General features: G+C 45.1%; 1 protein-coding gene across 1 annotated transcript; it reads left to right on the plus strand.

Annotated features, from left to right (window-relative positions):
- Positions 1 to 317: 317 nt before the first annotated feature.
- Positions 318 to 13,480, plus strand: LOC130389485 (E3 ubiquitin-protein ligase Siah1-like). The gene is given in 6 exon segments (XM_056599292.1): positions 318 to 528; positions 6,564 to 6,620; positions 11,391 to 11,419; positions 11,422 to 11,574; positions 11,983 to 12,279; positions 13,073 to 13,480. Coding segments are annotated over 6 exon segments (918 nt in total). The 5' UTR covers positions 318 to 518; the 3' UTR covers positions 13,445 to 13,480.
- Positions 13,481 to 15,270: the final 1,790 nt, after the last annotated feature.

Genomic DNA, 15,270 nt, shown 5'->3' on the forward strand with positions numbered 1-15,270 from the left:
ATAACCAGTCCTTTACTCTAATCTCTCTCTCTCTCTCTCTCTCTCTCTCTCTCTCTCTCTCTCTCTCTCTCTCTCTCTCTCTCTCTCTCTCTCTCCTCTCTCTCTCTCTCTCTCTCTCTCTCTCTCTCTCTCTCTCTCTCTCTCTCTCTCTCACAAACAACAAACACTTCATTGAGACAGACACACACATCAAACGGCTATAGGTGGATGTGTTATACAGGTATACCCATACGGAGATAATAGTTTACCTGCCTTTCAAATACTTTTGTTTCGTTTACATATTCAAGAATAAACACATGTCAAGAGTAAATAAGGATAAGTAATACTAAATGTGTTTTTATATTTGAACAAAAAAATCATACTATAACACTAGAGTCGATAAGCTGTGGCAGCTGCTATCTGGAAAAAGCACGTCCCCGCGACAAACTTCAACAACTGTGCGCGAGCCCGACCGGCTGGTACAAACGTCTCGTTTGAGCTCCAAGTGCAGCGCGAATGTGGATACATCGAGCTAACGAATGAAAAACGGTAAACGGAATCATTTGGTTAATAACATCTAGACATCCATTCATTTCGCCATAGTACGTTCTGGGACACTTCATCTGAGGTAAGTATCACGGCCTATGCAAGTAAAACACAATTTTCGCTACAGTCTCTGTTCGGAAAACAACAGCCTTGCTTGAGCAAATGGTAGCTAAGCACCTAGCTGATGTTAGCTCGGTTCATTAGCGCTGCATCAACGTTAGCTTCGCCTAGTAACCAGCTAGCTAGCAATGCTAGGTGCTTAGCGTCTTCTGGTGCTGGTCGTGTAAGATACACACGTCTGCACTGCACTAGGATTCTTGAAGTATATCGATCGTCATGGAACATAAACAATCGATATACTGCAATATCGGCATGTTCGTTGACGTTTCCTTGTTGGTTGAGATGTACTCGCAGAGCTCAGTTCCTAGTGTACTGGCTAACGTCGCTGCTTTACGGCAGGCAAGGCCCTGTTTGTCTGCAACGTAAGCTAAGCTATGTCGTTATGTGTTCTGACAGACCGGGCATTTTCTGTAAATGTTCATGCAGTACACTAGAAGCATGTCGTTGTTATGGTGGTATTATAAATGTACATGTTTGGTTGATGACGTACAGGGGCCAGACTGCCAACGAGTGTTTGATTAGATGTGTTGGTGGTGGCGGACGATAACAGAGCTAACGTTGCATAGCTTCTAAACGAATATGACCTGTCTCAGAGGTAATGACAGCGTTATGATTACCCCCGGATATGGTGCCTATATTTCACTTAACATTGTCCAACGTTGACCTCTCACTGGACGTTTTAAAATGTAAAGCCCTCAGTAGTATATGTTGCATATTATTGACGCAAGAAAGAAAGACTCCCGGACATTTTAAAAGCGTCTCTATGCGTGGGGCCAGTGAGGGTAGCCTAGAGATACGCCTCCCAGATCTCTGCCTTGACCTCAACCACACCAACATATTGGCTAAGCTTTACCATGTCTTAACATCAACGTAACCCATCACCTCATAGTGGCATTATGAATAGAAAGGCCGTCTGATAGTGCTGTCGGAAGTATATGCAGAAGCACAACAACGTATACCTCACCATTGAATTTCGCTTTTTCAGAAATGACATATGATCGGCAGTGATCTAGCATTTGCTCATGGTAGAATCAATGCGATTATTTTGAATGGAGAACAGCAGATGTTGTATTTCTGAAGGGACTCACCGCAATGATCTTCATGTATTCTTTCAAATAAAATCCTAAATCTGAAATTGACTGGGACAGATATGGCATGGGGGTCCACTAAGGTTAGTTTTGCTGCGCATTGTTTTGAATTTTTATAGAATTATTAAAACTCAGGGAAACGCTCCAGTCACAGCTTTTGATGATAGCAATTAAATAAGTGATGTGTACATCCTGGTGACCATTGTTTAGTGATTATTGCAATTTCCCTATTCCATGCCTTTGGCGTTATATTGATCATGACCTTAATTTGAGGTTGAAAAAGGCTTTTGTCTGGGTTTCAGCCTGGGTTATCAAGCCATTCCTTTTGGTGGGCAAACCTCATTAAGTCTTCCATGTTTCAACAGCCATTTTCTTGTAATTTGCCCATGTGCATTGGGCTGATTAGGAGGCGTGATACTAGGAGTGATTCATTGACTATGTTTACATGGAGTGTATCACTCCAATTTCAACCTAATTAAGATCAAAATGTTCATACAAGCATCTTCATTTTCTGGATGACCTTAATCCAAATAAGGTTGGATTGCGTTAAGAAATACCTGTTATGTGTTCTAATTTAACAAGACAATTTCGGTTTTGTTTTAGACTTGTATATATTATTGTCTTATTTAAATGTGCCCACTGGTCCTACAATTGGAGCGATTGTTATTTGCTGAACAATGAGCCAATTCTTGGTCGTAATACCGATCTCTCTCGTTCCTTTGAATGTTGAGGGTTTTCTGCATTTCCTTGCTGCACAATATAACTGAAAAATCCTCTTAAATTAGTAGAGGAGAACTGAATGAACATGAGGGTATGAATCAAGGAGCTATATTTTACATCCTTAAGCCAGAGCTTCTTTGTTGAATTTATTTTTCTTTAGCTTTTATTTGTCTCTTCTTTGTTTTTAGTCGTTCTGTGTTAATATGACTTGATGAAGTTGATTAAGTGTGTGTTTGTCCTCTATTAGGCTGCTGATGAACTGCCGCCTGTTCCAGATGGCTCATTGTTGTTGCTACTGCTGTGCCCCTCTTAATAATACACTAGGCATCGACTACTGTCACAGTGGTCGTGTGTGTGTGTGTGTGTGTGTGTGTGCGTGTGTCGTTTTTGGGGGTGGGGTCTGGTAATAATGTGAGCAGATGTAGTCCAAAGTCAGGGGAATTTATTGCATCTGGCCATGGGGTTCTTTCAAGAGATGGTGGCAGTTCCTTCTGTCACTCTTAACAGAGGAAAAAGGCCCAATACAATATTGTTTCTGCATAGTAAAGCACATAGGTGCTCAAACTGCAGCCTGCCTTCCATGATGGAGGCTCTATGCATAAATGCCATAAATGCCCATTTTAACATAACCATATTGTACCAAATACATATCTTAACTCAGTTTACTACTATTAAGAAGTGAATTGGACACATGCAATGGTTTTCAGCCGGCTGGCCCTGAGACCAAAGGTGCTGACTCTGTACCCATCGTGTTGTTCAGTGCAGGGCTGCGCCTTTGCTGCATAAGCCCTAGACATGAATGGAGTTCAGAGCATCCTTTGCAGCTCACCACTTCCTATCTGATTGACGGCTTCATCTGAAGAACTGCAAAACAATTTCCCCTTGTCAATGTGTTCATAAACCCCTGCTTTAAATACATTTGAATTCAACTTACATTGGAAAACATACACATTGGTAAAATAAATTGGTAAAATGTAATGGAACATTTCTATGTATTTTTTGTATTTTACTCATTTCACGTACCGTCATTGCAGCATCTCAGGGTTCAACATGTTGTGATACTGGCGGTTCAGACAGTAGATCTTCAACACTCTGGCCCCAAGACAATTTTTCCTGGCCTTCACTAAAAGTATTAGCTCAATTTACTTAAGCAGTATCACTCATGGCTTTGCCTCACTGCCATCTTAACCCTTTTGACTCGGATGAATCGTGTGAGGGATGTTTTGTTAACCTCTTGTGCTTCAGGTTCTTTTAGCACGGGCATGATCGGGACAGCGAGGTTGAACGCCTTACAAAACTCCCAGAAGAATGGCAAGTGATAGTTGGCATCCAAATTGTTTTCATGCTTGATGTTGTCCCAAAATAATAACTCTACGGTGATGTCCTCATCAACTCTATGAGCTGTGGTCTGTAAAACAGAGGTGATACCAATCACTAATAATTGGCCCTCAACTGCAAGCCTGTCTTTGAAACGATCTTCCCAACAGAAAATGAAGATGGAGGGTACGTGGGCTGTAAATCTTCAGCAAGTGATATTGCGGTTAAAGGAGAATTCTTTGCCCTTCCATACTTAAGAAGTAGAAAATGCTCCGGCAGATGATTTAAAGCCAATTATTTGAGGCTTTGTTTTGTGGCTTAACTGGTTTTCCCTCTGAACAAATGCTTGTTTTTGCTTCGTGCTCACACTTTACCGAGACCAGACAGAGCAGAAAATAATGACGTCTGAAAAGACGGAAGTGGAAGACGCTAGCAAGAAAGGGATGGAAGGTGTCAGCGAGGGCAGCTGGAGAGGCAGGCACACAGCAGACAAGACTGTAACCTGAGACCAGCTCCGAGGGAGACAGAATGTGTCGGCTGGGGGCAGAGAAGGGGGCGGGGGGGGGGGGGGGGGGGGAAATTAAAACTAAAAAAAACTGCCATAGGAGAGAGGCGGCCTGAGAGGAGCGGGGAAGGCAGGAGCCAAGCGCAGGCTGGGAGGCCACTGAAAGAGGGCGCGTGTGTGAGGAGAAAGAAACGTGATGGAAAGGAAACATGGAGGATGCAGGGAAGGGCGCTGCTTCGAGGTTGAGCTCGAGTATGGACTCTGAAACGAGATTAGGTATTGCTTTTCTGTACCATTACCGCACAGAAAGATTGGCATTCAATTTTACACATCCCGATGAACCTGCGTCTTAGTTCCAATTCAAATGCGATCATGCCTCAAAGTTTCCCTATGGTTTTCTTTTAGGTCCTCCATATTTATTATAGTTATAGTATCATTAGCAAGTAAGTTTAAATGATACATAATCCACTGAGGGAGAGGGAGCCGAGTGCCTCGTCATCTCATGTTCCCTCTACAGGGAGTTCCCCTACTGTTTTCTCTCACTCTCTTCTCCCTTTCTGTCAGTCTTGCCAAGCTGTCCACGGGAGCAGAGGGTTGCCTATTTTGTTTGGCAAATTTTGTTTCTCCAGCCGCTTGGATGCGACGACAAAGTCTGGTTCAAGATGCATTCTCACCTTTTTTGCCACCATGTAAAACCAGCTCCTTCCTTTTATTTAATGGCGAGATTGGAAAACAGGCACACACATGAAACGGGCTATACGCCTGTTTCATGCAGACTCGGCACTGTGAAGAACAGGGCTGCCTCTCAGCTGGAGCTGGAAAATAATAATTATCCAGTGGTGAAACTACAGTGGCTGGACGAGACAGCCCTCGGTGTTCCTGCCAGATTTCCAGTGATCCAGTCGTTGTTGCCAGAGCCTCTAGGATGTATCAAGGAAGTTTTCAGCACGGCTGCACACAGGCTGAAGGCTCCAAAACCTAGAACAATGGGCTGGCAATTGGCATAGTGGTTTTTATGTTTTAAATGTAAAGACGTATATGAACTTTCTTTAGATGACTAACGATTATCCAGACGGGCATGTTTGCTGGTATCTCTCAAAGCTGGAGCAACTACAATGTCCACTACAGTTTCTTTGGATTATCTCCAAGCTATGCACGGCTGCTTTTTTGTGCTGGGGGGGGTTCTCTTGATTTGTTCATCAAACAGACAGCCCACCTTTTGATATGAACTTCCAACAGAAGACCACGTGGAAGGAATTGAAACGTGGACCTTCTGTTTTGCGGGTCTTTAAAAAGAAGAACATGTTTCATTTTAAGCAGAAGTCCAACAGGATTTCCCTTTTACAAATGGGGATCATCGCTACGAGTGCCCACACTGATGTTCTTCCTCTATTTCTTTAGGCGGAACGAAAGCGTAGCCGCCTGCTAGACTTGTGCTGCTTGACCAGCCCTCCTTCTTCAACCTGTAGTCCCTTATAGCTATTACAAAAGGGAACAGGACAAAAGGTGAATGGGCATGTCAAGGATACTCCTCTCCATTCATGCCCCCAGCCTCGGGTTAACATTACGTTTTTTGACAAACAGTCAGAAACACTCCGACTGAGGTGGCACCAAGGTGTTGTTAATTCCTGTGCTTCTGTTGTAATTATAATGCTAGGGCTTGATAATATCGCTATATACAGGAGAAGTGGCTTGGCTTTCAAGAAGTGAGTTTGAGTCTGTGTGTTTAATTTGTGTCTGCGTGCTGCTTGCTCCTACATAGCGCATGCTCCCACAATGGGTGTGTAGGTGTTCGGAACACATTTACCATGTCACACTCACAGCTGCCCTTTTGTGTCCTATTTACCTGATGATGATGATGGCCTATTTAAAAATTATAATTGACCCGTCACTCTTGTTCTCTTATGTAAACATTATGATTTCATGTTGTCATATCTCTATTACTCATGAGTCTGTTTACGCAGCCTGCCTGCTTTGGCTTTGAGTCAGCGAGTCTTTTGTTTTGAATATGTGTGTTTAGTATGGTTGAATCCTGGCACAAATTAAAACATTCTGATGAGGTTTACATTTAAGGTATGTGATCCTTGGTAGATGAAAAAATTGAAATTTGATGAAAACCGCTGCATGTCCGTCTAATAAATATTTCCAATATGTATAGTCCTCAAGCCTTGCCTGAAATCAAACACTGAAAATAGCTGTAGAATCAGGGTCCTAAATCCATGGTCCTTAATTTGTATGTCATGTTTGTTTTTTTACTTGCCATTCATAAACTTTTCTCCTTTTTTCAGAGGTCCTCACATTTCAAGAGGAGAAGAAAGCCCTACTGAGGAATCTTATGGACGAAGGTGTGTTTTCTCTTCTTTTTTTTCAGTAAAATCTCAGAGGATGACAGTTCCCTTATCTTCATCTCCTTCACTCCCCCAGCTGGTTTATTTCTCTGGCTCTCCACTTGAGGTTATGCCTGCTGTTTGGAATGAACTAAAGTCCCTGCTTTTATCTGTACAGTTTCAACCTGTGTTGTGTTTTGATTTGATCTTGCATCTACCCCTTAACACATGAGAGAAGTAAGCTTCTTCCTGCCCGTTCCACTCTCCTTTCCTCCTAAAAACATAAAAGCTCTGCTTCTTTGAATCCAAACCTTGGAACCAAAGAATTGTACATGCAGCTACAAAGTACTTCTACGACAACTGCAATACTCTGTAGGGAATTGTAAATGATGTACTTGCATGGTCTAGACACTTATGCTAGGACTTTAGACTATCCATCTGTGAAGTTTATAGTGGGTAGTCTGGGGTTGGCTTGGCCCACTATGAATACTATCAGTTGTGATTGGGCATCCAACAACATTGAAATTGGGTCGGGAGATGTTTTTTTCCTCAGTTCAGAAATAAGTGAAGCAAAATGTTGGACAAGCAAAGAGAAAGCAGAATACCTAAATGGTTGATTGTAAAAATATGTGCCTGACCTAGAGAAGGTGCTACGGTTTGTTTATATTGTTTTTATATCGATGGACTATTGTCTTTATAGTTTGTTCAGTGTGCCAGAAAAAAATGTATCATGTGTAATTTATATTTTCATTAGAGCTGTCAAGCGATTAAAATATTTAATCGTGATTAATCGCATTAATGTCATAGTTAACTCACGATTAATCGCGTTTCATCGCAAATTATTTTTCTATGCTAAATATCCCTTGATTTTTTTTGTCCCATAATTCTTCTCATTTTAATTATCTTATCAACATGGTGAAGTGCATCGGCTTGCCTTGTGCAAATGATTTTTTATTGATAACAACATTGGCATATACTGATCAAAACAGGACGATACAAAAAAAGAGCCTATAGTGCAATTAAACGACTGCTTTGAACAAATGTCATTTGAACATAGCAGTCAGGCTACTGCTTCTATGTTTTGAGCGAAAGGAAAAAAATATATATATATTTTTTTAAATAAAACAATTGCGTTAATCGCGCAATAATTTTTTTAACACCGTTAAAATTGGCTTGCGTTAACGCCGTTAATAACGCGTTTAACTGACAGCTCTAATTTTCATGCAACATACTGTTTTGTTGAGATGTTGTATAGCTGATTAGTATAAATACAATTCATATATTGGTACCAAGATTTTCTGACGGATTAGGGTTTAAATGGTTTCATATAATCTGTTTTGAATTCATTAAATGTTGTCAAATTTAGCATAGGAAGTGGGCAATGTCATTACCCCCCCCTCCCATAAAACCACATCATCTTTATTGTGGCACACACAGTTTAAATCATTAGAATGCATAAGCCCTAACGAATTTAACTAAACTCTGTGGACATTAAAAGCCCTTTTAAAGCTATCTGGCACCAAATGAATCCCTGGGCCCTGTCTGTTTGCTATTATATCGGCCGCGACACTTCCTATCTCATATACTGGCTGTAAGTGATGCTACGTTTATCCCTCTTTGTGATCACTTGAGATTTGCAGGTCTCTTCTTTTTTTAGTCCTATGTGCTGCCAACACGTTACTATGTGTACCCAACAATTAATCTATGCTCATAAATTTCCCGTACGTGTTTTTGTGTGTAATACTAGAAGCACATAAACCTAGCCTTTTCTGTTCACAAAGAAGCATACAAACGCATTTACTGCCTCCTCTCGGTCAGGTGTTTTTGTTAATGCTTTTTGGTCATATTTTTTTGGACGTAAGCAAAACGCCTGTAATTTTCCCTGCTTGTCGATGGGTCAGTAATTAATCAATACGTTTGAACCAACAAGTTAACATTGTCATCTTAACACAACATAAGCTCATAGCAGCAGAGTGTGACCTTCATGTGTGCATGGGACCCTTGTTGCTAAATACTTGGCAACAAGGCGCAATAACTGCTTTGCTTGGTGGTCTCCTACTAGTGACAGTTTGGCAGTCAACAAGCCAGTGGGCTCTTAAATGGGCTGTAGATAAGAACCAAGAACGACCCAAAATAGTCCGGTCCCATCTCTAATTGAGCTCTCCCTACACAACGTCCGCCATGGAGTGTTGCATTTCACGCACCTGTGATTGACAAGCAAGATTAATTCTCCAAACCAAGATTAATTCTCCAAATCATTTCGGGGTAGAGAGATGGCCAGAATTGTCCAACATGATCCTGGAGCGGTCTGAAATTTAAATTGTGAGCTAAATAAATATAATTAAGACAGCTGACCGACAGTGGTCATGGCCCTGATGCTCCCATACCAGGACTAGTCCTACTAATAGCCCGCCAGTCATTATCTCTGTCACAGCAGTTGTGTCTACAGGCAGGAGGGTGGCCACCGGGACATCGTGTGTGTGCCCTAACAGATGTGCTCACACAGTACCTTTCCAAAGCCTGTGCTGTGCTGCCAGCTTACACATGGCACAGGAGCTTATCCGCACAATCACGGTACAGATAAAGTCACCACATCTGTTATAGGCATCTCATGGTTGAAACTACAAAATCCTAGTAGTTCCTTGTGCCACATCCAATACCGGAAGTGTCATTTCCATAAATTCCAAATCAAATAGAGATGCACGGATTCCACTTTTTCTCAGGCCAGGTACAAGTACTTACATTTGGGTTTTTGCAGATCCCGGGAGGGGGCGTGTTAACGCCATGATTACGACCCACGGCAACTTTGTGATACTTTTTTTAGTACCGTCGTTTTGTAGGAGAATTATAATGAGCGATGTTGTATATGAAATGCGTCACATACTATAGGTGCCCCGGAAGCCTTTCCCTCGGACGCGTGTATTAAGTAAATCGATGCTCAGACGGACACTTCACCACCGTACTGGTATACAATAAGTGTCTGCAAAGTCAACTGCAGAGCTCCACACATCCACACGAACCGCTGCCTTTTTTCTTTCAATTGCAGACTAAATTGATGAACAGTGATAAAATGGCATAGATAACCATGTTGATCATGTATGACAAATTACAAAAGGTTAGGCTCTAAAAAATAATGTTGCGTAGAGTGGCTTCGGGGGGTTGTATCAGTTTTTTTCAAGTACATGAGCACAGTACTGGTATCGGTATCGGTGCATCACAAGTAAAGTGCACTGGAGCAGCAGTGGCATTTTGTTCTTGCTACATGCGTAAGCCTTTATTTATAGTCTAAAGGAGAGGTGGGGAATGCAGGGTGTGTGGTAAGAGCTGCAGTAAGATCTTCCTGGGTATGACTAGGACAAGCCTTTCTTTTAGTTCTGTTGATGTGGAGTTTTTTTGCATTCATGTCAGGGTAATGCCCCTGCCAGTACCAAGGTATTGGGGACCGTACAATGGCTGCTGGTCGCAAGCCTGTAGAACACTGCGTGTGGAGCATTCTGCTCAGTCTATGTAGGCTGTCTGTCCAATTGTATCTGTGTATTCCTCGTTTTTCACACCTCCCTCGAATACTTGTTTCTTTCCCTCCCCTACACGTTTCCCTCTTCTCCCCTCTCTTCCTGTCTGGGTTCTGGGTCGTGCTGTGAAGTTTCGTGTCTCTTTCCCGAAGGCTATTAAAAAGAGCTAGGCCGGGCAGGCCAGCAGGTATAACAACACAAGCCAACGGTGTCTGTGTGTACGCTTAGACACAAACACAGCGACTTGGATTTGCTTCAAAGTATCTATTGGCATAATCATCAGTTTAATGTATGAATAATAACAGCAGCACCAGATGAAATCAAAATACAGTTTACAATTATATCAACTCAGTGTTGTTCAAGATGGAAAATATAAAAAAATACATTTTTTATGAAGCTTAGTAAAAACCTGTCAACCCCAATCAGATGACCCCTTACTTTTACTCTTCTACCTCTCCTCCGTCTTACCAGGTGTGTTTCAGTGGTATTTGATGGTTCATCACACGTTTTTGATTTATTTTTTTCCATATCGGCCGGCCACACCTTTGCTTCCTTCAGATCCTCCTTCCTGTCTCTTCCTAGCTGCACACCCTCCCTCATCTCCTCCTCCTCCTATCTCATCAGTTCCCCCTTTGCCCTCCCTTCTAAACTACACAGTCACAGAGGAAGAGGCTTTTCTCTCTTTCCCTAATTTCTTCCTCTTAGTACCTCTCTAAACGTTCCCAACCTCCGCTCCACAGGCTGTCCCGTTTTTAGACATGCAACTGTTGCCAAGGCAACCGCACAGCACGATTTGGAAACAGCAGCTCTCCACACACACACACGCACTGAGGACACGCATACCACACATCTGAGTTCACTCCACTTTTTTGTCTAGTGTCTACCTTTTTATTTCACTGTGGATGAATATCTCTGCCAAACAAAATGTATGTTGGGGGTTGCACAATATTGCAACCAATTCTGCAACAGGGGCTGAAAGGGTAGGGGCTATTCTGATCCAATAATTTATCTTAAAGGTTAGGGGTAAATATCAGATGCAGCCTCTTTCATGACGACAGAATGTTGCTGCGCTTCCTACCAAGTCGAGGCATTGTTTAGCTGTTTGGTCGCTCAGTGGTCGGGAGTTGTATTCGCACTGACCGTGGCGTGTTCCCATTCAAACCTTCCATTACCCGTCCACGATGAGTAGGGGAGCGTCCTCTCTCTGTTTACTACAGCGGCACACAGATATCATCACAGCCACATCAACCAACCCTCTCGTCTGTTTTGTCCCCAGAAATGAGTCGCCAGACCGCCACCGCGCTGCTGCGACAGGAACCTCCAAGTGCCCCCCCTCCCAGCGCGTGCCCACCCTGTCGGGCACCACCGCCTCCAACAGTGACCTGGCCAGCTTGTTTGAGTGCCCCGTCTGCTTCGACTATGTCCTGCCTCCAATCCTGCAGTGCCAGTCGGGACACCTGGTACGTACACACCCCGCACCCCATCCTGGTTGAGAAGGAACCTCACCTGACAGGGTTTACTGCTCCAGATGTTCTTACAGGTTTTTGTATGGAATGACTCCATAGTAGTCTTGACATCAAAAAAAAAGGATATTTTTGTTTGGCTTTCATTTAGTTTTTTATTTTTGACTTTATGGATTTCAATTTTGACTTAGTTTTAATTTGTTGTATGGCAGGTGTATTGGTTTGGTTTACATCTTTTAAAGTGCTTAGTTTTAGTTCAGTTTTTATTCGTTTCAGTTTAGGATTCCGTCATTTATTTGAATATGGGCCATTTTTCTTGATTTAAGTAAACGAAAGTGTTTGGCTCACATCTCGCTTTTCGGGGCTGCGTTCGCCGCGTGACGCTAACAACGGCGCCTCCCACAGGTGTGCTCCAACTGCCGGCCCAAGCTCACCTGCTGCCCCACGTGCCGGGGGCCCCTCGGCTCCATCCGGAACCTGGCCATGGAGAAGGTGGCCAACTCGGTGCTCTTCCCCTGCAAGTACGCGTCGTCGGGCTGCGAGGTCACGCTGCCGCACACGGACAAGGCGGAGCACGAGGAGCTGTGTGAGTTCCGGCCGTACTCCTGCCCCTGCCCGGGGGCCTCCTGCAAGTGGCAGGGCTCGCTGGACGCCGTCATGCCCCACCTGATGCACCAGCACAAATCCATCACCACGCTGCAGGTCAGAGACGCTCGCACCGCCGCTCGCCCACTGTGTGTCGGGGGACGGGTCCTGCCGGAGGGGGTCCTTGTTTTCGTTTCAGAGTGCGGCCGAGGCCTTTTGTCGGAGAGGCGGATTGAGTAAACGACCCAATAGTGTTTCAAATGAACCCCCCCCCCCCCCCCTGCGAGCACGCCACATACACACGGCCCCTTACCCCAAGCCCCGTTGCGTTGGGCCCTAGAGTGCTGAGGACGAGGCCCGCAGGAGGCCCGAGTGAGCCCTAGAGGAGACGGCACTGTTGCCAGGTTGACTCCACAGGCGCCAACTGGGAAAGTGAATAATACTCTTCCCTCCCTCAACAGCTACCGTTGAGGTGCCTCCGAGCAAGGCACTGCTCCAGGGGAGCAACCCAATGGCTGACGGGTAGAAGGTTGTAGTGTGAATGTCTGGAACTGCATGAAAGTTGTGCGAGGGGAGCACTCTTATTAGGATTTCCATGAGGCAGCGTGTTTACGTTCAAGGCTTTAAAAATGAAACCTGTCTGCGACTTTGCATCGTGTTGCGCAACAGGTTGACTCCAATAGCAAACCTAGTTTGGTGTCTCTGTCAATGTGTTGCCTCTCTCGGTACTCTGTCACACAAGTCGCAGTGAACCCCCTCGAGCGCTATGACCGCACCTGAATGCCAACCCGGTGAACATACGAGAACTGACCCCTCGCTGTCTCTCTCTCTCTCCCCCTCCGCCCCCCCCCCCCCCCCCCCCCTGACCTCTCCTCCCCCCCTGACCTCTCCTCCCCACGTCCGTCCCCAGGGGGAAGACATCGTGTTCCTGGCCACGGACATCAACCTGCCCGGCGCCGTGGACTGGGTGATGATGCAGTCGTGTTTCGGCTTCCACTTCATGCTGGTGCTGGAGAAGCAGGAGAAGTACGACGGCCACCAGCAGTTCTTCGCCATCGTGCAGCTCATCGGCACGCGCAAGCAGGCCGAGAACTTCGCCTACCGCCTGGAGCTCAACGGGCACCGGCGCCGGCTCACGTGGGAGGCCACGCCGCGCTCCATCCACGAGGGCATCGCCACGGCCATCATGAACAGCGACTGCCTGGTGTTTGACACGTCGATCGCACAACTGTTTGCGGAGAACGGGAACCTGGGCATCAACGTCACCATATCCATGTGCTGAGGGACCTCCGGCGGCGCCATCCAACCCCCCCCCGACCCCCCCCCCCCATTCCCGGGAAACGGGGGGGTGAACGGTTGCAGTTATAACAAAAATAAATAATTTGTTACTTACGTTCTGAGTAAACTCAAAGGGTGACCTCCTACCCTAGTCCCACACCCCCTCGCCCCCCCCCCCCCCCCCCCCCTCCCCAACACCCCCTGGAGACAGAAGGACGGGGCCCAAGTGGACTGTCTGATGGGCAGCCACAGGGGGACGCCGGGGGTGGAATGTACGGACGTATGGACGGAGCATCCGTTGAACGGACACGCCTGGTTCAACTGTGTAGTGGCGGATAGACTTGTACCCATCTCCGTTACACACCGCGCACACGTGCAGTATCTTTATAGTTCATTATTGTTTCTCTCTCGCTGTAGTTCATCCAGTCTTGGTTCTCGCTCTCGTTCTCTCTCTCTCGTTTTCTCTCTCGTTCTCTTGTCTCTCGTTTTGTTACAAACACAAAAAAAAAGTTTGCATTGTGGTATCTCGTTTCAAAGATGATCACCTCCTGTTATTGTTTTTTGTTTGTCAGCCTCACCTTCCAGACGCCCCCCCCCCCCCCCCCCAACTAAGAAACACGCACACACACACCACACGCACACACACGCACGCTCCCAACATCTCTGAAGCGCTGAACCTTTAACTAAGCGGAACTGTTATTTGTTTCTTTCAGGGCACGGGTTCTGCTCGCTGGTCACTAGCACCCTGAGCATGGCTTTATGTATATTCTACCATGGACACTTGGTCAGTACTATGTGGCTAGTTATTTAGCTAGCTGACCAGCCACCTGGACTAGCCTCGCTCTGCATTTGGAAGTCAACCTCTGTTGGATCTTCTAAACAAATGGTCTATTTGCTTGCAACACTAACAGCCAATGGCTCCGACGGGTGGAGCTGAACGAGTACTGTTAATTTTCCTCCTTCGGGATCCGTTAAGTCCTGACCATGGCTGCCTATTGGTTAATAAAGGAACACGAGCCTTCAGTTGCTGTGGAGCAGTTTGATCGCAGAAGGAGTAGTGTAAACACAACGAGTTGTAGTCTACCTTCTGGTAGAGCCATAGGTGGGGATAGCCAAAGACCCTCAATACTGTACTGGATAAGGCTCTTAAACTAGGATGTGTGGTAAGGAAAGGTTGTTTACCGTGCCTATGTTGTGAAAATAGCTCAGATGAGGCCCTTAAAGATGTAGCCTCCTCCGTTTTGAGCAATGTAACCCAAGCATCAGCGGTGGTCAATCATAGGAAGCTCTTGGGTCAACTGACATCCTTGGAAAGAATTGAGCATTACAGACTCTTGCCACTGTGTAAAGTTTTCAGAATGCCAGGGACTTGTTGGAAGGTTTGGGCTGGCAATTAGTGTCTAATTCCAAAGCCAGACACGGATACATGCGCATAAGCACCGGTTCATCGTGTTTTCACGCATACATGGACACGCATACAGACCTACTCAAGCCTGTGCTAATGTTGTGACTGCGGGGCGAAGCAGGCCGAGCTATTGGTGGAATCGTGTGAGTGTCAACCCATTTTGACTTAAGGGTCAATAAATTAAGCTTTGTTCTGTTTGTACCCTTTTAAGTAAGGAAGAAAACTGCATTTCGGTTTTGTCAAATTGAAACTGGTTTTACTCCTTGACATTTTCTTTGTGTGTGCGTGTTTGAGAGAGATATCTTACCCTTTTTTTTTTTTTTTTTTTTTTTTTACAATCCCCTTTCACTCACTGTCCATCTAGCCTCACCGATTACGATCTCTGAAAAACTGACTGATGGATCCTGTCCCCACCTAAGACCAGG

This window comes from Gadus chalcogrammus, chromosome 9 (genome assembly GCF_026213295.1).
Source record: "Gadus chalcogrammus isolate NIFS_2021 chromosome 9, NIFS_Gcha_1.0, whole genome shotgun sequence".
In the NCBI taxonomy this organism is placed as follows: Eukaryota; Metazoa; Chordata; class Actinopteri; order Gadiformes; family Gadidae; genus Gadus; species Gadus chalcogrammus.